We start from the raw sequence: 25122 nt of genomic DNA, 5'->3' as shown, positions 1-25122 counted from the left end.
AGTGTAGCTGAACACTGGGGAGTTGTGCGTTTGTCTGGAAGACCTTTGTGACATCTAAGAGTAGAACTAACTTCATTTTTACCAACAAACTCCTCCAAACACCTCGCTGCCCAACCTGCAGCCGACAGCATCATGAATATTTACCGTAATGGCAGCTTTTTTTTTTTCCCAGTGTTCAGCTGCACTTTGAATTTTGTCCATCGGTGAGTTACGTTAAATTCAAATACCACAAGCTCTTTTTTAATGCGGTGTTCTTAAAGGGTTAAGGAAAACCTGCGGAGGTTTCATCTAGTTCGTGTGCACTGATTCTATTTTAGTGGTCAGAACCCAAAGGTCGAGGTCTCACGTCTGGCCTAACCTTGTGAGCGCAATATATCAAGAGCATCTAAGGAGGGTTTTATTAGGGCGCATCGGGCATAAGTATCTGCTTGGACTGATGACCGGATTCGACTCCGTCGGGCAAACATCACCGTGACCTCATAACTCATTTATACGGCAACTATGACACAGCTCTGTACAGATGTCTGCCAGGTCAACTCTTTTGGTTTCCCCCGCACCAGGACAGAGGGTCTCGTTAAATGAGTGGTATTAAATGAGTCTGAACAGACAAGGTTATAAACTAGACTAAAGTCACGGGGCGGTGATTCTAGTTTCAGTTTGCCTGCTGGTGCTTTAAATGCGCCGCAGAAGCGATGAGATTGCCTCCGAGGATAAATATTGCCTTTTATTGAAGGAAATCTAAACGCATTATGCTTCTTAAATTAGGAGCTCTAATCTCATCATGCTCGGTGTCTTCAGTTATCTGCGTCAACGACAAACCAGGGGGGCTAGTGGAAGATTATCCGCAGCTACAGACAATGAGAGTCTGTGGACGTGATGGACGGTGGCTGAATGATCCGAACAGTGAAGTCAGCTGTGAAATTGCTGGTTTTTATTTCTGCCTGTGGCATCTTAGGACTCCTAATGACACCGAAAGTAAAAGGCAGCCAAACCCTGTCAACGATTTACACGGACATGGGACGTTACCTGTGAGCGCTGATTTGGGAAATTTCAGGAATATGGGACAAGTTTTTAGAGACTCGGGGTAAATCTACCAGCTGTTTCGAAACCATTTATGTATCTGGGTTTTAGTCGTGTGTCCACAGGGTCGTGTGTGTCATAGGACTCCATACCTCAGAGTGAACACTTAAAACATTTGAATTATTAGTGATCAACAAATTGTGTGTTTCAGCAAAGAATCACTCACAGACCTGAGTTGTTAGTGATGATTCAGTTATAAATTACAAACAGCCAAATCGAAAAAAGTCTTGCAACTCAAATTTAATTTATCACCAATGACCTTTACTCGGCTTTTACCTTGAAAAAATGTCAGGAAACTTGTTTATTGTACACATAAATACTCTGCAATCTGCTGTGTCCGCTGCAGCACCTTACGCCCCAGTTGGGCCGTTGTACGAGGCTGATCTGTGTAAAGATATGGGAGTGTTGCGTATTGCCTCTCTGAATTCAATATTTCCCCCCAAAACAAGACAACAAATCGACTTCCAAACAAGGCGGCTCTGTGCTGCAACCTGCTGGCGTTACAGCGGCGACGACCGGCGAAAGGCAACGTAACGCGGTGAATGAACGAAACTAATGATTTCCACTGGGTCGCTGTGCATTTGTTCAAGTGGTTGTGTTCTGAGCCTGAGCCTTAGACACAATCAGCGAATCCAAGACTGACACACGGCCGACCAGGCTGTTGTTGTTGTGATAATCTTGTCTCAAAAAAAATCAATAAATAATCAGACAATCACAGTACTGCACATTACTGCTGCTTCTAAAAAAATGAACAACTGATGTACAATAAACCCAAGTGTAACCGCGCACACTTAAAGTTGGTAATAGAATCAATATGAGTATAATATGAAGCAGCTGGTGGTGGTGGAGGAACCTTTGTAAATCCACCAGTACAATATTTTAAAAGTCAAACCAAAAAAGTAAAATTCTTTCTTCAGATCACACCTGGTGTTGGACTTTGTCTCCATGTGGAGCTAAAGTGACTCTGTGTGCAAACAAACACCAGTATCATTTAGGAGGCAGCAGAATATTGACCAACTATTGTTACTGCTGTTTCAGAACCATGAACGCTCTATTTATCTTCACCTTGATGTTAGGTATTTTAGATCCATATAAAACTTATATTATAACGTCACCCATTCTGATTCTGGTTTAATACCAGAATAATGTCGCTGCTTCGCTATTTGCAGCAGCAGGAGAGAAATCTGTGATGAAAAAAGTAAAATAAAGGCCCCGATCATTACTGAGCTAATTACATTGATACACCGACATACTGTAAACACATAATGAACACTAATTAGTCAGCTACATACGTACCATTTTAATATGAATAATTTGTTAATCAGTTCTTGTTTAGATGTATTTACATAAAACCACCTCCAGATTTGGTTTAAGGGACGTTCACACTCTAAATATGGACAACGTGTCCCCACTTCATGGCCCAAACTGAGGCTATTTTCCCGGGGATACAGACATCACCATCTTACGACTTTGGAGCCAGAGTCAGATCAGTACAATTTAATTAAAACAGATAAAAAAAGTTTTTGACAGATTCAAGTATTAACTTTGGCTGATCATGGGAGCGAGCTGCGCTGTTAGCTTCTCTTCTGCTAATACTGCAGTGTGTCTCTGGGATTTCACTGAATAGACTCTACGTCAAATGTGGGAACCTGACAGAGTCAGTGTGTAATATGATGTATGATATATAATATGATTGGCTCAGCAGCGATAGGGGCGGGGCCTTCTGTGTACAGGAGGCTTAGATTGACAGGTCTGGGCTGGTGTAGCTCCTGTAGCGCTGAATGATGATATCGTCTTCTGCCTCCATTTAATCTTTTATTAAAATATGTCGGATTCATGTTAATGTGTATTTCAAGAAATTTAAAATTGGGAACTTTTTTAAAAAAACATAAAAAAAGACTAATCAACCAAAGATTTTGTGAACCCCTGCCGTACCCTAATACCTCTAGGGGTTGTTGAAGACCTAGGAGTTAAAGAAATGTTGGATTAAGGAAAGCATCAAATAACTTGACTAACTAAAATGAACATCAACATTAAAATGACAGAGACCATCCTTGAAAAAAAAATTTATTTGACATGTGTTTTAGTGTTCTAGTTTGGCTCAAGTCCCACCCACTAACATGGAGGAGGTGGAGCTTATGACTTACACTGCAGTCAGTCACTAGGGGGAGCTCTACTCGCTTTGGCTTCGTCCATCTTTACACAGTCAGCTGTTCACGCCTCTGGTTCCTGGAGTTTCGTGTGCTCTTTAAACTGGTTCAAGGTGCATTTTAATACCAGCTGTGCCTGGTAACTACACATACGAGCTCCACAGAGTGAGTGGGTAACCAGATATATTCTCTCCTAAAGCGAATAATAACAAGTAAGCACACAAACACACACACACACACTAACCCTCACTTCCTCAAATAGAGCATATTGCCACCTCCCAGAAATCCATTCTCCCTTTCATCTCTTACCGCGCATCTTCTTAACAACTGGGGGGTCTGTTTTTAACTTTTTATATAGTTTAGCTACTGTGTGTGTGTGTGTGTGTGTGTGTGTGCGTGTGTGTGCGCGCGCGCACTCGTCACTCCTTGGGGGTTTTTTCACAGTCATAAGCTTTTGCCTCTGCATCGAGAGGCAGAGCTCCTGAATATTTATGAGCAGCTACAGTAAGTTTATCAATAACTAAAGAGCATTTTTATCCCACGGAGGAAGGAAACAAGGAGATCGGGGAGGAGGAGGTCAAACAGAGAGATTAACAGATAAGAGAAATGGAAGAAAACGGAGAGAAAAATGATGTCTTGTTGCATGTGAATGTTTCGCCCTTTGGCCGGGAGTGATAAGAGGAATGAGCTAAGTGAGGTAGGAGGGACGGTAAAGGTTAGTCGGAGGAAGAGGGGGACAGATAAAACGGGAGGAGAGAGATTGAAGAAAGATGAAGGAGGAGACGTAGCACGGGAGGGATGAGCTAGTGAAGTGCCGACTATCTAACAAACCACAACGTTTTTCTCATTTTGTCAAGATTGCTTTGAATGAATATTTAATAAATGCACAATTTAAATAGTATAGCGCTGCCAGTGACAATCAGGGATGATGAAATATCCAAATTTAAGGGGCATGCGCTCGGAATCACAGAATGTTTCACACTGTGCTGTAATTATGTGTAAAAGTTGGTGCTGAAAGGGTTTTTTCGTGAGATGCTTTTCAAGTGGTGACGGGGAAGCATTCAGGTTGGAGATGGCAGAGGAGGGATTAGACACACGGGGTGTTTGAGTGACTGCCAAGGCTGTTTCCCTGATATGTTGTTGTGTTTGTGTGCGTGGGTGTGAGATGTTCTGAGGAGATGATAACGTTTTTGTCTTTGCTTTTGACACTTCTGTTAATCTCTCCTTTTTATTTATTTATTTTTTTCTCCCTACCTCATATATTTCTCCCCAATTCTTGTCTCTATGCAGCAAACTGTTTTCAGCTACATCTGAGCATCAAGGCTAAAGATGTAAAAAGGCATATATAATATATATAATATATACAAGATTCATCCTCCTGCTGCGAGAAAGCAGGGCCGTACACATATTTCATACTCATATTTATCTTCATTTAAGCTGAGCTGACAAACATAAAGTTGGGTTCTCTCCATCCACGCTGGCTCAGAGTTGCCCAAAGTTGGGAAAAAAAAAAAGCAAAAAAAAAACAAAAAAACATCCATTTTCTGCTGCTTATCTGGGTCACAGTGCCAGCAAACAGTGCACACGAGCCCAGACACTCTCTCTTCCAGCACCTCCTGTGGGATTGTGATGCGTTCCCGGGCCAGATGGGATGTGTAGTCCCTCTAGCATGTTCTGGGGGGGTGGGTGCTTTCCATTTGGTTAATGCGGTTCTTCTTCACTTCACTCCTCTCCTGTTTCTCTTGTCTGAGCCCCTCCCAGCGGACGGCTGAGAGGTGCGAGGACGGAGGCGGCACCAAATTAAGGGCACGCAGCCTCTCATCTGCAAAGAATATGAGCAGTTAAGCAAGAAAAACAAAGATTGTCCTTCAGCAGAAACATACAGAACGGGAGCTTCGGGATGTGTAAGAACAGTCTGGGCAGTAGATTTTATGTAAGATTTTATAATTAAATAACTCTCATTTCATTGGTCACTGGATATGTGGTAGCAGAGCAGAGCAGCCAACATCACTGACATGTTCCTCTTCTTCTCTGTTCTCCGTTTAACCAAAGTTGTTGTCATGAGGTGGGTAAAGTAGTTTAGGTGTCATTATGAATCAACAGGGGACAGGGAAGCTGGCTGCTTGTGAGATCTCTCAGTATGACGGAGAAGCCAACCTCTCGGTACGCGGGGGGGTGAAAACTGAGAAATGAGAACCTTAAAACACTGCATGGTGCTGTTTTCATGCCGCCGTAGTTCCTCGCGGGAACACTGTGTTTCAGCCACGAGCTTAAAATTAGAAGCCACGACCGCTTCTTGTACCACGCAGCCTGCGCCTTTGCTCTACCTCCACCAGGAAATGTTGGATTATACACTGTAATTATTATTTTTATTCATTCGTTTTTTTTTTTTTTTACAACTCTCATGGTCTTTGTTTCTGTAGTTTAAAGTAACTACGACGAAACTTATCCAAAAGATTGACACTTGAACGCGCATCAGCATTGAAGTCAGGGTCATTTTGTCGTAACCTGTCGGCCATGTCTTCCAGCATTAATGTGTAATCTATGCATGAATCGGTTAAGAGAGATTTAAAAAGCAAGACCCCATAATGCCATTAATTAAATTTTAGTATGAGGCCTTAAGTTTGCGATAAGTAGATTAATAAGTAGATTAAAGTGATTAAAGTCAGGGATAGATCGCTTTGGCTTCGCTTTTGAGGAGCCGTTCTGTTGTCCATCTTTTTACTGTCCATGGTCACGACACAGTTAGAAACCCCGATTCTTACTTCTGCAGTCCCCCCTGAAGTCTCACCACCCACCCACTGTGCCCACCTCAGATCAGACTGGCGGTTGTTCACGGAAACCCCAATATCCAAGCTCTCCTGAATGCAGCATGTGAATTATTCAAATCAGTTCCTTAGCTTTTATCTTCGTCTGCCAACCCAAGACTTTATGGCTGGCGTCAGTCTTTGCCCAGTGTGCAGTTTCAGGTCCTGCACACTGAATAAAGAGCAATCGCTGAAAATTAGCTGAACGGGAAAAAGGCTATTTTAAGGTCTGCAGACCTAGACGAGCTGGGATAATTGTCACGCTCAGAGGTCGTTATGACCAGCACTTGCTGCTCTTCAAACTACAGCGACTGGAAGAGAGAGAGAGACAAAAGTACTGCAGGTGATTTTCACATTCAATCACACTTTACTCCAACTCGTTCTTCTCCCTGTTTCTGCCGCGCCCCCCGCAGGAGTTAAAGGGCCAGATGTCTCAGCTGCGGCCCCTCCTGTCCGTGGTCGAGCAGTACCGGCTGGACCTGCAGACGCTGGCCGGTTTGCGACTGGAGCTGCTCAACCTGTCCGTCATCCTGACGGGCATCCAGGAGGAGATCGGCGCGTACGACTACGAGGAGCTTCAGCAGAGGGTGTTGCTGCTGGAGACCAGGCTGCACAGCTGCATGAACAAACTGGGTGCGTGTGAGACGGAGCGTGATTGAGAGCGTTTCCTTAAATAACTCATGACTTCGCATTTTGAAGGCGGAATGTCAAGTGCGTAAAATGTCCACGGTGCAGGAGGTTCGAAGGGGCGCACCCACAGATTTACACACAATGAGATCGATTTCATAGTCACAAGCAGCTTTCAGCCTGTGAAAACAGCTCTATATGCTGTTGTTTGTCTCTGCAGGATGATATTATGTACGTTAAAAGGTTATTTCAGATATTAACCTGAGTATTTGGGCATTTACCAATACCAGGTGGAAATTGTGGCATGCACCAATCTGCTGTCTATTAATAAATGTTTGACTTGCAAGTCCCCCAGTTTTATAGATCTGGCCAATTTCTATTTGCTCGACCGATTCCTGGCGTCAAACAAAACAAAGCTGATTCAAAGTAGCTTTAAGAGGCTCCGGCATCACTGAAGTGGATGGAAATGCGCGGCCCTGTCTGTGAAGTCATACATCAAATGGGCTATTTTCATACAGTAAACACTACAAACAGGATTCACAGCTAATTGGCTCTCCTGGTAATATACATTTTTTATTCGGGAACGGTCGCTGTTGTGCAGCGTGGGAAGGAAATTTATCAGTTCACATCACATCACCGCAGACGGACCGCGGCATAAAACCGATAATTAGACGTGCACGTTTTTAATAAAAAAGGGTCAAATTATAGTTATAATAAAGATTTAACCCTCCTATTATCCTCTAATATTACTAACACATTTTACCCCCAAGGGATATTTGCCTCCAGGAAATGATTTACATAAAATTGATGACCAAGGTTTCGTGTCAGGCACTTTGTTTATCTGTTGAATACATAAATAACTCCTTGACACCAGTGAGTTGACCTTCCTTCTAGCGCCACCATCAGGTCAAACTTTTCTAATTTGGAGTGCACATCCCAAATTATCCAGCTTTTGTGTGTTTTATACGTTTGCACGAGCTATGTCCTTGTGGGAATACCCCGCCCTCCACAGCGCAGGAAATAACAGTTCTGCTTCGGCAGGTGTGGAGTTCAGCAGGTCACACGTACACTTCATGCCCATGGTGCGGGAAAGTTTGACTCCTCCGTGTTACGTTAGCACCTAAAAAATGGGAAATGATGGTCTCTGCTCACTTCAGCAACAAGGCAGACGTGTCCCACCAGACACACACTCAGCCATGTTGGACACATACGGTCATTACTGGAGCTCTTCATATAACCATCAACTGAAAACATTGTACTTGAGATGATAATTTTAGAGCAGAGACATGTGATCAACTCCACACTGGCTTCCTAATATTAGCAGGAGTTCACAAGTCAAGTTGTTTTCCACGTGCCAGCACCACGAGAATTATCTTCTTAATTAAGTCCTAGTGGGAACAGTTGTTTTCCCCACCCTCCAGTTATGTATCAGCTCAAAAGTATCGAGTCTGCACCTGCAGGCGTGGGGATGTCAGGTCACACAGCGATAAACAACTCGGGGTCGAAATGACCCCAGAGGAAAACCAATGCAATATGTGTTCAGGACATGGCACAATGTCACAACTCACTGGTATGAGAATATTTTAAAACTCATTACAAAACAAAAAAGGTGACTCTGAACCGGCACCTAAACAGGAAGCACACACACAGCCCCACCCCAAGGCAAAAAGCTCTGTAGGTTATGTCTGTGTTATCAGCAGGGAGGGCTTTAAAAATAGGTTTTGTCCTTGTAACTAAGCAAACCAATAAAAAAAATACAAATGAGGTTTTTAAATATACACATGTGACGTTCTGTCATAACACAAAACTGTTTGAGTTTATCATTGTTTATCCCTTGTTTGTGCTAAGCTATGCTGTTGGCTTTAGCTTTGTATTTACCAGACAGACATTAGAGTTTGTCTAACTTTTCCCCGAACACCGAATAAACATTTCACACAGAATGTAAAGGGACGCGACCTAACAATTGCGTCTGACGAGGCCATTAATCAGTATATACACAGAGGTATTGTTATCTGGGCATATTTTAAATAATTAAAGTGGGAGTTGCTGGACGGTAGATATATGGATCATGCGGCTGAAGTGCTTTTAGACATTCATGCGGATGTTTTGACAAAGCTTTCACAGGGAAAAACTGTCTTTATCGACGTCCATTACAACTGATGTGGATTCAGAATCAGCAAAAAGCTCGAAATAAATAAATAAATAAATAAAAATAATAGTACATTTCCTGCACAGTATGTTTCATGTTCAGGGTCATATCACTTTAAGGTCACACTTCCCTTTCACTAACTACACACCGCTGCTGTGTTACACAACTGAAACACTTTGTCAGTGTTTCAGTAGATGCGACTGATAAATTACAATATACTTTAACCTCTTATCGTTCCAGCTTTTTTGCAAAAAAAAAAAAAACACTATTTAGGACATAACCAAACTGAACTGAATGCTGTTCATGAACATTTCGGTGCTTCTGCACGGTCTCTGTTGAAAGGCACAGTTGCCTAATTTTCTTTGTTTTGAAAAAATGTGTTTGTTGTGTCGGCTGCGTTGGTTGAATCCTATAACGGCTTTAATCAGTGAAAATAGAAGAATATTACATACTGCATGCAGCATTTACTCAAAGAACCTTGTTATAGCAAACATTATTCACGGTGTGACTGGTTCATCGCCTCCATCATCCGCTCCGTGGACCCGCTGTGTGTATAAGCTCCTCTGTTTGGTGACGTTCCTTGCAGATTTTTACAGAACGCGTTCATCCTTTGTTAACAGGTTGCGGCCGTCTGACCGCAGTTAGCAACCCGATCACCGTGAGAGCCTCGGGGTCTCGCTTCGGCTCCTGGATGACTGACGCCATGATTCCCAGCTCTGACAGCAGGGTAGGTGTGCAGTTGATGTGTGTTGGTGTGTGTGTGTGTGTGTGTGTGTGTGTGTGTGTGTGTGTACTTTGCACATGTGTGTTTGGAGGAGAATTTGTTTTAGAAATTTTGGTTGGTTCTCACTTTCTGACCCACCTTCAAAGAAACGCAGTTTTGAGTTTAGGTTGGAATTAGGTTTAGGTTAGGTCATAGGTCCTCAACAGGGGGTCCGTGACCCCTTGGAGGTCCACGTTTCAATGCAGGGGGGTCACAAAATCTTTGGTTGATTGGACATTTTTTTTATATATTTTTATACATTTTTCCACCACAAATTTAAATTTCTTTCAATACACATTAACATGAATCCACTGTATTTTAGTAAAGGACATAGGAATAGCTTAATATTAAATGCAAAACGATGGTATTAATGTATATTTATAAACAGCACTAGGCCAAGTTTAATATAGAACACATATAGTAGGTAGGGGGTCCCTATTTAATCTCTCCATCAGTTTGCGGGAGACATTGAACATTGAAGACCTTTGGTTTGGTTATTATTTCAACGAGGGACCTTGCAGAGATAGTGTTGTCTGCAAGACTGACCCTGTTGACTCTAATTTTCACCGATTACTATTAGAAACCACACAGAAGTCATGAAACCAGATGGAAGCCACAGACCTGTCCTTCTTCACAGCCTAAGCAGTATTTTATTTCTCACAGTCACGTTTACTCAAACCAGAACAACCCAGCGACAAACATCTGGGGTGTAGTTTATATAGTCCTGGTTTGTGTGTTACATGTTCTGCGCTGAGCCACAGATGTGTGCAATAAATGATAAGTTTGTGTGTGCATTGTGTTCTTTTGATCGCTAAACTTGGCAACAGAATCATGTTTTCCTGTTTTTGGCCAGTTTTTGGTTCTATGCCTGGAAATTGTTGTTGTTGTTGCTGATGTCTAAATCAGATTGACCTGGACATGTTGTACTTGGTGTGTGAGATTCTTTCTGGCCTGTTATTATCAGTGTTTCCTGGCAACCTATTTACTGTATAGCTGTCTATTCACGTATGCATATACAGACATATATCGTTTCTAGACAACAGATAGGCATATAAATGTGTTTTATGGACTTGTATTACTCATAAATCGACTACATAAATCACAGACTGTATGAAATGTGAACAATGTGTCTTGACATTGCGATTTTTCTATTGGTAAAATTGAATTTCAGGGATGTGGGCGGTGCCATCTCCCAAGTTGAGAAACCAAAGTTTCCATTTAAACAATATTGCGCTCTGCTCTACCTCCACCAGTTACAAAGAAATGTTGGATTACACACATCACTGTCTATTTACTTATTTTTTCCTATTATGCTTTACAGATTGGTTGGCATGGCAACTGGTAGTCATCATGATGTCAAATCCTTTCTGTAGTGTAAAATAACTAGATGAAGCTTTTCTGAAAATTGACTCTTGAACACACATCAGCATTATGACAGAAACCATCCTTGGAAATCTACATATATATATATATATATATTTTTATATAGTTTTATTCTGTAGTTTAGTTTTATTTTGGCCTAAGTCCATTGATACACTCCTTCTTGTTCTACATCAATGTGACGTCACAATGTTAACTGGAGGCAAAACAGAGAGAAGCTTGAGGCAAACACTGTTCAACCATCAAAATGTCATCTTGCTGCATTTTTGGGTGCTAAAACCGAAAAATCTAACTTGAACACTAACTTGAAGTTTTATCACATACCAGCCACTGCCAGTTGTATCATCATTATTTATAGGATTCTTGTTACACGTTAATGCTAATGCTAACTGCAAGCTAACGCAACGTTACCTGCGCCTTTCAGTGGTGTCCGAGCAGAAGTTGAATTTACTTGATGGTTTCACTTCTTGTGATATCTTTGTTGGAGAGGCTTCACTTGATAAGGACAGACCAGACTTCGTCCCCTCTGTGTCCTCCTTTGGTCAAATCATCCATCCAGTGAGCGAGAGTGTAGGGGTCATTGAATATAGTCCACTCAGTCAGAGTGAACTTTTAAAATAATACTCACAGTCTCAGAGAGAGTGTATTAGTATGTTCTCCAAAATGTGCGTTTTCCTCGTCCATTCATGCCAAAACATCGGCATTGAAATATGCTCACCACCACTTACAGGCGATAGTGTTTGTTATATTTGGCATCCAGTTAAGCCCCGCCCCTGCAGCCAGTCTCCAGGGTGAGCTCTGCTTGCTTTGGCTTCACCTTTGAGGAGCCATCTTTAATATACAATCTATGCATAAATCAGCTTAGAGATATTTAAAAAGCAAGACCCCATAACGCCATTGATTAAATTTTTAGCATGAAGCCTTAAGTTTCCAATAAGTAGTGATTAAAGTCAGGGATAGAGTAAGTCTCCAGGAAATTAATTCAAGCTAATGTAATGTCCCATTAAGTGGCGAAAGGACTGTGCTGTGTATTGTTTTTGTGCACATGCGAGGCAGATGTTGAAGTGTAGCACAGCTTTACATTTTCTTACAGAGTTTTTTTTTTCCTCCTGTCTCTTTCTGTCTTTCTTTTTTTAACATAAATCCTGTGTCTCTGCTCGCCACAAGCTTCACCCATTTACTACACACACACACACACACATACTGTTCAGGGAGTGCATATTAAGCGAGTTGTCAAGGCGACTTTCTCCATGATTTATATCGCCATGGTGACCCTTGCCTGTTCTCTATTAGAGTGTCTCCCTGGTGATGAGACAGAGCTCTACACAGCAGAGGCATCCCAGTTAATGCCTCCTGTTTCCCAGTCACAGCCTTGACTGGTGTAGTTATGGGGTTATGGGTGATGTCTTTGTCCCAAGAATAGGAAGCCGTGAGCCAGATGTTTTGGGGGGAAACACAAGCAGTGTAGTGTAAGTTTTTATCTAGATTTGCGTTGCTGCTATTGTACTATAGGAAGCAGCCGGCTGTGTCTTTATTTGAGTAATTACAGTATTTGAAAACTGAATGTGCCTCCGGTTGTAAAGACCCACTGATGATTAGTTGCTATATCTTCTCACTCCGGTGCCTCCTGAATGGTTGATGAAATGTTTACGAGGTTGCCATCCTTCTCTGCCAACGCACGGGGACCACACATCCAAATAACTTCACGCTTCATTTACTCGGGTCCCCAACAGCACACGTGCCCAGAGTGAAGGATGTCAGCAGCAAAGAACAGGCTCTATTACTGGGGGGGAAAAAAATCTATTAAACCACTGGACTTTGTTTTATCCTTGTTTATCTTTACTGCGCATGTCAGATGCATTTTGCCAGTCTGATCTTTTTTATGCGAAGTCTATTTATGTCGTCTTTCCTGCTCTAAAAAGTGCATTTGGTTTTTAAAACCTTTGTCCAATATTCAATCATTGGAGAAGGTGCAGTTTTTTTTTATTTGTTACTGAGCATCGCTGCATATCAAGTATCGATGTGTTGAGGAGAACTTCAAACGTACTAGGCAATAAAACTCACTTTTCTAAGCACCGGGGAGATTTTACAGTTTATAACACATCAATTAAAAATACAGAGAGTAAAAAGCATTTTTATTTGTAGTTGTTTGTGTCTGGTACATTCTTTACAAGTGACCTCTCAGACAAAATATCATGGACTTGTGTTATTTCCACATTAGGAGAAGATTGTGGACAGTTTACACCAATCAGGCATAACATTATGACCACCTTCCTAATACTGGGTAGGTCTCCTTTGTGTCTTCAAAACAGGTGTGACTAATTAGAACGTGGACATGTGTCTTCTGAGGGTGTCCTCTGGTGTCTGGCAACAGGATGTTATTAGTGGGGGCTTGTGGTTGAGGGGAGGGGCTTCTGTGGATCATCTCAGAGATCCTTGATCAGTTTGTGAGCTAGTGAATTTGGAGGCCAGGTCAACACCTTGTGCTGTTTTACACGTTTTTTTTTTTTTTTAGTTGTTCCTGAACCATTTTTGTGTGTGTGTCTGTGTCAGGCTGCATCCTGCTGGGGATGGCTGCTGCCGTCAGGGAGTGTCATTTCTGTGGGGTGGGGGTGTCTGGCACATGTCTAAGTTTCACAGCAGCACACGAGATGACAGTGATAAATGTTACGCCTGATCGGTGCATCCGCGCTACCTGCTCTCGTTAAAAAATAGTTTTCCATCCAGCAGCCTCATTCTTCAGAGTCCTAAAATTCACCGTCTTGCTTTTAGAAAAAAAACTGTATCATCTTCACTTTCCCACTGAATGTTTCCGGCAGGAAAGTAGTGTTGAACTCTCTCTGCCTCTGAACTGACTGCTGAACAAACACTGCTCTGTGTAAAAAAAAATCTAACCGAAAACGTAATGTGACTTTGACAGCCTTTGTAGTCTTGTTGTTGTTAAATCTGTCAGGCTTCATTTTCATACCAAAAATGGGAGTTTTATATTCAGTTTTAAAAATAAATAAAAATACAGCGGATAGAAATTCAAACACAGATGCCTGATCACAACTGATCTCATTAGCCTTTGATATTTCACAAGGTTACGATTATAGCGTTGCTGACATTGAAGTCAAACACGATAGATCATCAAACAATTCTCGCGCTGGAAAAACCTGTATGTTATCGTCTTGTGTGTGGAAGTAGTGCTACACGCACACCGCGAGTCAAAACGAGTCTAGTCATTCTCATACATCCTTCGGTATCCATGACTACAGTGTCTACAGGGTCCCAGTTTGGCATTTATGAATTCTTCATTAGCTCATCAGCCTGTGAGCCGCGTGTGACCGACCGCACGCGTGTGTGTGTGCATGTGTGTGTATGTGTATGGGCGCCGACGCATTAGACCTTCGCACATTGGCGCACACACCTGTCGCTGCATTTGAGAACAGCTGCTGAGGTGTGGATATCCCCTGATCTGTCACGATGTCTCTGCTGAGAGTGTGAGAAGGAGCGAGAGGATGAGACAGACGCCGCAAATAAGAGGGAGAGAATGAGGACGGCTCGCGAAGGAGGTGTTAGGCTGGGGAGAGGAGACGGGGAAAAATGGGAACCGGGGGTGGACGGAACGAGACAAAAGGGGGGGGGGGGCTGATCAGGAGAATGACAGTCGGTGTAAAAAGAGCAAGGGAGGCGAAGGTGAGCGTGGTGTAACTTCATAAAAGCAAGAAGGGAAGAGGGAGGGGGGGAGAGGTCAAGACAGCCTGCATCATTCAGAGCGAACTTTAATTGTTTTACCGCATCATTATTCAGTTTAATCACTACTCTGGAAGGAAGTTACATCTCCGATTTCTAAAGTCAAAACGCAATTCACATCCTTCAAGTTTATACGATTCTCTGGTGAGACGGTCTTCTTCCAAAGTTTTACAAATGTCTTCCGCTGCGCACTGAGGTCAGGATTAAGTTTTACTTTAGCTCATTAGTTGTTGCAGATATTATTATATATTATTATAGGGGGTGTGCATGTGATGTCACAGCTCGTGAAGTCTCCGTGGTTACGGCCACCGAGTGTCAAAAAGTGACGGATGAACATGGAGATTAGCAGCATTAGTTTGAATCATAGGCTTTAATAGCGTCTGAGCTGTAAAACTAAATCTAAAAAAATAGGGAAGAGCCGTTGTGCGATTGACTGTGCCAACAGATTTGAAAATTAGTCAGAGACATATTTTTAAAGGTATCTCCTGACTGCCAAAGAACAGAAGTAAATGGACCGCTGCATTATGAAGAGGCAACTAGAATCCAGGCACCGAAACCTGGTGTTGTGGTTCACATTTAATGCCAGAAAATATTAATTTATGCTGTATCTTTTTGATGAAGTCATATCTTAAGTTACGTATTGTACGACTTAAGTTACTTCTCAGTAAAGCTCTTGGTGTTAGTATCTTTTATTTAGCTATTATTATTTTATCAGTGGCAGTGCTAGCTTGAATATTCCACCGTGTATATTTTCCCGGCATTGAAATCAGGTCCATATAAATATCAGGATAACTGATTTCTGACCACATGTTCATGGACCATTTGTTATTTAGTGCTCAGTATGGAACATTGTCGAGTCCAGTGGTCTTTAATTTGACCTGATAATCCACATTTTTCCTGGTCTCCCTCTATTTACTGATACATTTCACCATGTTTTTGCCACTCAGAGGGACGTGGCCTTGGGCAGCAGTGACGTCAGTGCAAACCCTCCATAGGATTTGATGAGGATTTGTAGTTCTGGGTACTATTGACATGAATTAATTTGATCCACGAAGTGTCTGAAACATGCTTAAATGTTGCATAATGCAAAATGACCGTTCAGTCAATTCCCCATTGCACTAATTGCTATGTTTGCACTTTCACTGGATGTAAAAAAGGACAAGCCATCATTGGCAAAGGCTAAATTCTGTTAAACCCTAGTTAATTCAAAACCACACGAAGATGAGTCAAACATGGAGGTCACCAATGTAGCTCCAAGCAGCTCTGCCTTTAATTATTCATTACTGTAGGCTTAATATCATGTTGACAGGTGAGTTTCATAGAAATCCACCGCTGTACAGTTGTCGTGAACAGAGAAATGTGTCTTTTGAACCAAGGGGTACAAGGTTTTTTTTGTTGTTGTTATAAAGTTTTGATATGGAGGTCAATGGGGATTTTAACTAGTTTTTGGAGTTTGTCTCAAGTGGCCATTGGAGGAACTGCGGTTAAAGGCACAGACTTTAATGATCCACGAGGGAAATGACTTTGTCACCGTAGCTTCATTGCACATAAAAGTAAACAACAAAAACACAAGGAAGATAAAATAAACGAGACAAAATTAAAGAAAAGTAATAATAAACAATGTAAGAATTAGCATTAGGTCTATATACAAGTTGGCAAAAACAGTGTCCGAGGTGTTCGGCCGTTTGAGCAGTTGCATAGCACCAGCGGCTTGAATTGTGTCGAATGGCGTCTCCTTGTGCTCGTTCTTGCAATTCAAACGGAGCACGTCCGCTCATAGAGTCTGAATCTTCTTTGGAGGTTTAGTGGGAATCTCAGCCTGGCATCCAAAGCACTTCAGCCGCTCCACCAAACGCCACAGCCAACGACCAACGACACAGCCAAAAAACAAAAAGTCCAGAGAAAAACAAAATCAAAACAGCACAAGAAGACAAAAATGACCAAAAACCAAGGGACAGAAAAAATAACAAGTCAGACAAAAAACAACCATTAATACACTAAGAATAACCTAAAAAGGTTGTTCTCCTTCACGGAGCTACTGGGGACATGCAGCCACTCTTTCAGGCGTATTTTTCCAAAAAAAAAATTAAAAAAAGGAGCTTGTGTGGCTCAGACATGGCTCTGTCTGGTTTTATTTCACAGACTCTGTGTTACTCCATGTTCCTTTGCCGCGTCAGAGTTGCCTTGTTGAAGTGAATTAGTAGCTGCGTTTATTTCTGGAAACTGTTGTAGTTTTCCGTATTTCTATATACGGCAACACACTTTGTTGCAGTTCTGTCGAACGTTGCATGCGAAGAACAATCGTCCTTGCGCGTTAGGACGAAGCTATACATACTGATTGTTGTGGCGTGATAGTGATCACATGATTGGTTTTTCTATCGCCGGCTCCCTAAGCTGAGTGTCCTTGAGAATGACACTGAAACCCAGATTACTCCTGATGATAAGGTCACTGGCGGTGTGTGTGTGTGTGTGTGTGTGTGTGATTGTGTGTAAATGATTCAATGAGAGGCTAAAAGTGCTCTGTAAATCCACTCCAACCCATCAGAATAAGCCAACACTCATATGCTCATATGAACATACCCCCTTGAAATGTCAAACACAGAATTAATATTTACAGAGATTTGTGGATTTTACTCACCTACTCACTTTACCCCTCATTTTTCACACGTTAGAAAGGGATCCCTTTGCGGCATATTGTGTAGGGACATAACCTACTCTTTCAGGCTGTGGTTCTCAATTATTTTCTGACTCCCCCCCCCACCCGCCATGAAACACAGACATAGGGGATATTATCTGTATCACAGGACGTCCTTCGGGAAAACTAATCCCGTGCGAATAGGACTTCAGTCGGATAAGAAGAAGTACGATATTAGTTGGAGTAATGTGTTATTGTTAAATTGTCCAGGATTAAGGACCTTAATCATTAAGGCAATAATTGACACTGTCACCGCCCTGTGTGCTTCTTCTACTGGGTTGAACAGGCAACCTGTTGATTAGTTTGAGCACTGCTGCCACCTAGTGACTGGAGGCTTGTTTAGCGTTCAAGCATGAATAAAAACACCAATACTGAAAAGTCAAGCCTGCCTCTCACCCCACGATTTGAGTCGTACTGCTTTAAGGGAACGCGTCTGAATGGGAAGGAGCAGACAGAAACAATGCAGCAGTCAATAAAACTTTGGTGCGATTTCAAGATGCAAAAACAGCTCACTAACCACTTTCTTGCACATGTCGTTCTTTGTATATCAATGCCTAGAGCTTGTTTATATGAAGCAAATGGTGCATTCAAATGCAAGAAGATTGCAGCTGCCAGAAAACAATGGGACTCGTCTTCCTTTGAAACCCCGTTTAAATGGGAATTAAAAACAAAGAAAGCATCATCAGTTTTTAGAGGAGAGAAGAGTGTTGTAGTTAGAGCGAGAGAAGGGCAATCAGTCTGCGTCATTGTCTTTCCAAACCACAAGTCTCAATTAAACTCCGTGTTATTCGAGGTCCTCAAAATAAGTGCAATCAGTTACCTTTCTCGGGAAGTCTCTAATCCAATACGCATTTTAAATATTACAAATCAACTGTAATTTTAAAAAACGGTGCTGCCACTGTGGGAGAGGTGTTTTTTTTTTTCTAATGATCCTTTCTGTCGTCTTCCTCTTCTTCTTTTCTGCCCTCAGTGCTTTTCTCTCTTTGCAGGGGAAATAACGAGCATCTTTTTCACCAACAATTCTTCCTCTTCCCAATGCTCTCCACTCTTTTCTTTCATCTACTGTATTTCACCTCTCGTCCCCTCGTTGGGTTATTAATCCTCCCCCGTTGCTTCTTCCCCCTCATCTTCACTAATTCAGTGCGCTTCTTTTACCATTGCTTCCTTCGCTGTCCTATATTTACACCTCCTTCTCTTCTCTCTCAGATTGTCTGCTTTTCCTTTTTTCGTCAGACAGTTATTCAAATTTAGGTCAGCCTGATTGAGGAGGCGGGGAAGGGTGGACATCAATTTTCCATACCTGGAATAAATCAGAATTCATGACCTCTGATTATCTTCAGGAATGCAATAAGCTGCAGAAATTTACAGAGCAAAACCCCTAGCACCACTGGTATTATCATTAAAAAAGGAGAGAGATAATCATTAATTTTCTCACTCATTCCCTCTAAATCACCATCAAGCAGCAGGAGCAGGAAGAGGAGAACAGCAGGTATTCACCAGGATGAGGGAGACTATCACATCTGGACAGAAATTTTTACTAAAGGCAACAATTTAAGACAAGACAACCCATTAATTTATCCCACAATGGGAAAATTTCCATATTACAGCAGCATATAGTTAAGGACAGCGCTCCAGTCCAAACCCCCTGGTTTTCCTTCAGCATTGACAGCTTTGATTCCATCCTCCAATCACCCACTACCTCCACAGGCCCAGAACAGAGCCAGCCTTCCTCACTAGTCTTAACACACCAATCCATAGCTGTAGCTAGCAATTGTTAGCTGAATTAGGTTGAAATGAAAATTCAGTCTATAGCCCCTTCCACATTGGACAAAAAACCTGGCTCGACACGGGTCGAATGATCCGGCAGTCGGCCCAGGATTATATCGGCTTGGCTTTGATGTGAACAGGAATGCCACATTGACTCGCTTACTTACACAAGGACGTTGATGTACCTTTTTGGTCTACTCCTATAAAGCTGGATTTCCACACACGGCCTACCTCGTTAAATCGTTATTTCCATTGTTAGAAGGTGGGCGGAACAAGGCCAAAGGGATACTTTTCTGGGTACTTTTTATCAGCACCTCCTCTGTGGTCAGTCTAAAGTAGGTGAATTGGGGCCTGAAATGTGACGTAAAATGCTGCTTACTACTGATTGGTATGAGGAGATGGATGCGAAATATGGCCACAGACCAGAGAGCACCGGTAGGGAAGCTTGCCTTAAATCCGTTATACCGTTGGTGCAGTCCTCCGCTAAGTTTTTATCTTTTATTACGTTCATTGTGTTCTGCTTGAAAGCTCATAACTGCATAATGGTTGTTTTCTTTCGTTCACTGGTTGTTGGAACATAACTTCATTGCGAAGCCCACTGCTGCTAGTAGCAACAAGCATGTGTGTGGCTAAAGCCCGCAAGACCGTGGGAAGCGGGGGTCACTCCTAAGCAATGGAAAAGGTTGTTAAAAAAAGCTGGGGAGGTGTGGGGAGGTGAGGAGGTAGGGGGTCTATGGAAATCCAGCTTAAGAGGCGGATTTTCGAAGGGTGGAGATTTTTGTCAATTTTTTCAGTCGAACAAATTGATCGTTAATTGAGGCGCGTAGGTGAATTAACCCTACATCATGTACAGGAAATCGCACCAAGGGTTCTTGATGTGAACTGCGCATACACGTCTGTGTTTATGTACTGTTTGCCATCATGCCAGTGCACGGGCAAGACCGTGAGAGATCCGCAAGCTGCTCTGCATCCATGGAGAAGAGGAGATTTGGCTTAAATGTGTAATCATTACGCTATCAACGCAATGACGTATGAGAGGGTGGGAAAAACAGGCACGCAGCACAACACAGTGGGAGGTCCGACGTGGGACTACTTGCAACGTGAAATCACACCAAAGGTGGGTCGGCCTGGGTCTGAAAATCCTGTGAACCTGGTTATTCGATGTGAAGCAGAAGAAAAAGAAGCGTTGTCACAGTGCAATGCAGAGCTAGCTGAAGTTTATAAGAAACTTTCTACACAGAGGTTAGATTTGGAAGTAATGCACCAGGTCAGCGGACTCCTGTTCATGCTTTTGCTGGTTTTGATTCAGGAAAATCTACAGAAGAAAGCTTTACGCTTGTTTTCTCATCATTTCTCTCAGCCCCGTGCACTGATCCTCAGCATGTCAACAAATCCGATGCTTGTCAGACTTGCCAACCCTCGTTACATGTGCTAAGCTCTCAGGGTCAACCACCGTTCAGGTCTGTGGGAGAGTGAGCGGTTGCAGCCTGCTACTGTTTTGCCTTGATCTGATTGACTTAAGTTGTGCAGTGTCCAACAGAGACAGAGTCTGAGTGCTCTATGTCAGCTAATGCAGTTGCTGGTGAGCACGGGTGACCATGATGGATCTCTCTGCAGATTTAACAGAATTTATTGCTCTGTGAGATTTAATTTTACAAGCCGGGTGTAGCAGTAATATCAGAGACGAGCCATCTGCTTTCTCTCCCTCCCTCCCACCAGGTGTGGTCGATGGATGGCTACTATAAGGGCCGGCGTGTGTTGGAGTACAGGACCATGGGGGACTTCACGAAGGGCCAGAACTTTGTGCAGCATCTTTTACCCCACCCCTGGGCTGGAACCGGGCACGTGGTTTACAACGGATCCCTCTATTACAACAAGCACCAGAGCAACATCCTGGTAGGTGACTGGCGTGAATGTGAGCATGGGGGGGAGTCCGATGGTCAGATAATCACAGTGAGCAACGTATATATATATGTGTGTGTGTGCCTTCCCAGGTCCAGTATCATTTCCGCTCCCGCAGTGTGTTGCTGCAGCGCAGTCTGAGTGGCGCAGGGTACAACAACACCTTCCCCTACAGCTGGGGAGGATCCTCTGACATCGACCTCATGGCTGATGAGATGGGACTGTGGGCCGTCTACACCTCCATCCCAAACGCCGGAAACATAATGGTAATTTGTTTCCCTGTGTTCTGTGTAATTCCTCCACACCTGCCTCCAATCAGAATCAGAATACTTCATTAATCCTTCAAGGAAATTGTTTTTCTGGCTGTTGCTCCCATAAAGTTACAGTTTCAAGGAGTCAAATACAAATGAAATGAAGTAAGAAACCTTACAAATGCTAATTTGCCATATCTGTCATATCTCCCACTGGATGACAGGAGGCCTCTAATAGGTCAACACAAGAGTGTTGGTTCTGCACTGAGCTTCAAGAGACCATTCTCTTCTTCTTTATCAGTGCTCTGCTGTACAAACAGGTCTTTATGTGAAGACAGAAAGTTTCTCACTGGAAATTATCTGCTGGAATTATTGTAACTGTAATTTAAGTGAGTGAAAAGAGCACACAGTCACAAGGCTGTAATTCAGAACTGTATTTAAATATAAATTATTTGGAGATAAAGCTATTTGTGGTTTAAGCAACTCATTCTTAAAATCCCCAGTTTTTCCCCCCAGCATGATTTTGTTATATAGTAGAGATAATCTTCTGTATTACTGGGAAAAGCCACCAAGCAAACGTAAAATACTGAACTCTGAACTGAACAAAATGCAGCTTTCACTTCACAACACATTTCACAATAAAAACAACTGACCGGTTGTTATGTCATTCACTACAACCTCTCAACAAGGTTTGAATAGGTCAGACAATTAAGGTGCCTGATATACATCAATGTAGCCATTTAAAGAGTATTAAGAGTACTTTATGAAGTGACAGAAGACTTAGGAGGACTCGAGATGCAGACACTGACACGGAGGAAAGATTCAGGAGGTGATTTCTAGTCGGTCTGTGAGAGAGGAGCTGATGTGGGCAAAGCAGGTGGAAATACCACTGAGCCCAAAGCGCCGCTACATCTAGAGGTTATTTAATTATGTCACTAAGATAGGAACCACTTAAGTACTTAAGGTGTTGATGAGCCACAGATGTGGCTGCTCCAGAGGGAGAAGGAATGGGTGAGACCCACTCTCAGTAACACTCGAACACGTTTCTCGACACGAGTTCTCGTCCGAATACTGTAAGTACCACTCACCAGCTACTGTTCCAATTCAAAGTACGCATCTGACCAAGAATAGCCCAGAACACATTATGAAGTAACTCATGTGGAAAACTCATTGGGAACACCAAGGTCAGCAAGTACGCTACTGATGCAATAACAAAGTGTCTGTACTGGGAAGTGAGATTATAAAACAGAAAACCACAGCTGCGTTCAGTTTTTGATATCCCATTTCAAACTGTGTGACCAGGTGAGTCGTCTGGACCCTCGTTCGCTGGACGTCCTCCAGAGCTGGGACACGGGGTTTCCCAAGCGCAGCGCAGGGGAGGCCTTCATGATTTGCGGCACCCTGTACGTCACCAACTCCCACCTGGCCGGGGCCAAGGTCCACTTCGCCTACCACACCAACTCCTCCACGTACGAGTACACCGACATCCCCTTCCACAACCAGTACTCTCACATCAGCATGATGGACTACAACCCCAGAGAGAGGGCGCTGTACACCTGGAACAACGGTCACCAGGTCCTGTACAACGTAACGCTGTTCCACGTCATCCGGAGTGACGGGTAGACTGGCACGTAAACGGTAAAAATAAAAATAAAAAAATAAAATAGAATAGTGTAGAGGAGAACGAGGTGGGTTTTTAACGAATGTTGCAACTTACAACACACACACACACATACATCAGCAAGATAGTGAGTTCTGTCTGTATTTGAATTTGAGTGACTCTTAGGCTGCGAGAGCTCGCTGAGCCAACAACTAGACACAATGCACGGTTGTCGAACACCAGTTTAAAGGTCACAGACGGGAGTATTTATCACGGCGAAGATGAGAAAAAGAACTGTCTCTGCTTCAGGGGCGCTGGTGGAAAGGAAGAAATCAGACGTTGTGAGCTCATACATATTCCGTTATGTTCCATTCCACTCGTATATCAAGAAGTGACTCTGGAAGTTGAGGTCGACTCGTCAAAAAAAGAGAAATAAAGAAAAAGACAAAAAGGTCGAGCTAAGGAGAAGAAGAAGGAGAAGAAGAAGAAGAAGAAGACAGCCCTGACTGAGATATTCTGGATTTGTGATGTGATCGTGGACGTGTTCAGTCAGCATGGTTGTTCATTCAATAAACTTTGTTGTTAAACTTTGTCAAGACTGCTTTGCCTTCTCTGTTCTGGAGCAAGAGAAGAGGGAACATACCACAGCTTGCAACTTGTGCATGTGATTTGATGTGTCTGCTATGGGCTCTACCAAACACTGGCTCTGACTATCACTCTAGATAACAAACATACAACTTAACAGAGGAGCTTTGTGCTGGCAGACATGCTTTCTGTCTCTTTGTCTCTTTGTCTAGCCATCTGTGGCTTCAGTCAGTTCAGGTGCTCATCAGGGTTTGGAGATAAAGCAAGAGCAAACAACACAACGTAACAAGCCACCCAAGGTGCTGGGGTGGCGGGTATGTGCTAACTATCCAAATAGAAACACCTGCTCTGCAGTGTTATCAGTGGCCTTTTAACTATTCTAAACTTTGGTTCCCTGTAGCCTTTAACCCTTCACATAGCGCCGCCTCTGTTATAAACTCTGTAAAACGTAGCATTGTTAATGAAAGTAGCAGACCTGCAGTCTTTCTAATGAGGGGCAGAGGATCGTGAAAATGTGACAGATTAGTTAGAAATCTCATTCTCACTTGGTTAATTACGTCTTTTCCCCTCTTAGTTCATGGTCTCAGTCGCTACTTCCATGTGTTCTTCAATTAGTAGGTTTCTCTTACCCTTGGAAATGCACAAAAGCTAAATATCGCAATTAAAAACTGATAATGACAACACCTCTCAAATATTGCGAAAACAGTTTTACACTTTCATGAGGTGGTTTTTCAGACATATTAATATAAAAGTTTATCACAAAAGTGCAGTGGAAATACTTTTTTTTTTTCGCATGTCCTCATCACCAGCGTCACTGGAGAAGACACAGGATCATGTGACCAGTTCATTTGAAGTACATCTTCCTCACAGTGACGACTCGCGTGGCGTGAATTATGACACTTATGAGAGTTACAGCATTGATGTTCGATACCACCGATATCCTTTCTGATCTGGCTGGTATTAGCGATACTGATACTGATACTGATACTTTGTGCAGATACACCCTAATGTGTCTGGTAAACCTGAAAAAAAGGTATTGTACTTAAAACCATAGCATCATAAAGAATACAAGACGGATCAGAGTTATTTAGTTATTTATTTTCAACCCTGAAGATACCCTCAAATAACTGAGCTAATATAACAACGGAAAAGAGGACACAATCATACAACATATGTGAAAATAATGTTTCAAACATAAAAAAAAAAAAATGACTGTTTAACTATTATGACTCAACAGTTTACTCACTTTCCACTGTGTTCCTACATAACTTGAATGACGGAAGTATCGAAAGTATCGATATTTTGATTTGAGAATCGGTGTTAGAGCATAAAGTATTGGAAGTATCAATATTTCAGTATGGATCCACACATCACTAAGACACACGTTCAATGGAAACGTGTACAAAGTGCAATTGTACTTTCCTGTATTGAAATTTCAGAAATATCGCTTTTATTTAGCGAAATGTAGTGGAAACGCAGCTAAGAGATGAAAGGCTATCTACTGATTGACAAGTTGGTAAAAGATGGGTGTGATCTAAACCTCTCTCCTCTCGCTAGTTCCCGTCTCTGGTCCAACCACAGTCGCTTCTAACTCCATTAAACAAAGACGACAATGGAACAAACTGAAGGCT

The 25122-nt window shown here is 42.5% G+C and overlaps 1 protein-coding gene across 2 annotated transcripts in view; it reads left to right on the top strand.

Moving 5' to 3' along the window:
- Nucleotides 1–23497, top strand: part of LOC125004669 (noelin-2-like) — a 37569-nt gene extending 14072 nt beyond the window's left edge. For both annotated transcript variants that reach the window (XM_047579481.1, XM_047579480.1), the window contains exons 4-8: nt 6451–6670; nt 9434–9540; nt 20873–21049; nt 21148–21321; nt 22609–23497. In XM_047579481.1, coding sequence (XP_047435437.1) covers nt 6451–6670; nt 9434–9540; nt 20873–21049; nt 21148–21321; nt 22609–22929 — 999 coding nt within the window. In that variant the 3' untranslated portion in view covers nt 22930–23497. The remainder of the gene's footprint in view (nt 1–6450; nt 6671–9433; nt 9541–20872; nt 21050–21147; nt 21322–22608) is intronic.
- Nucleotides 23498–25122: the final 1625 nt, after the last annotated feature.

The sequence above is a fragment of the Mugil cephalus genome, chromosome 2 (assembly GCF_022458985.1).
Source record: "Mugil cephalus isolate CIBA_MC_2020 chromosome 2, CIBA_Mcephalus_1.1, whole genome shotgun sequence".
Classification (NCBI taxonomy): domain Eukaryota; kingdom Metazoa; phylum Chordata; class Actinopteri; order Mugiliformes; family Mugilidae; genus Mugil; species Mugil cephalus.
The sequence above is the reverse complement of the archived record's forward strand: the minus strand, read 5'-3'. Positions and strand labels throughout refer to the sequence as shown.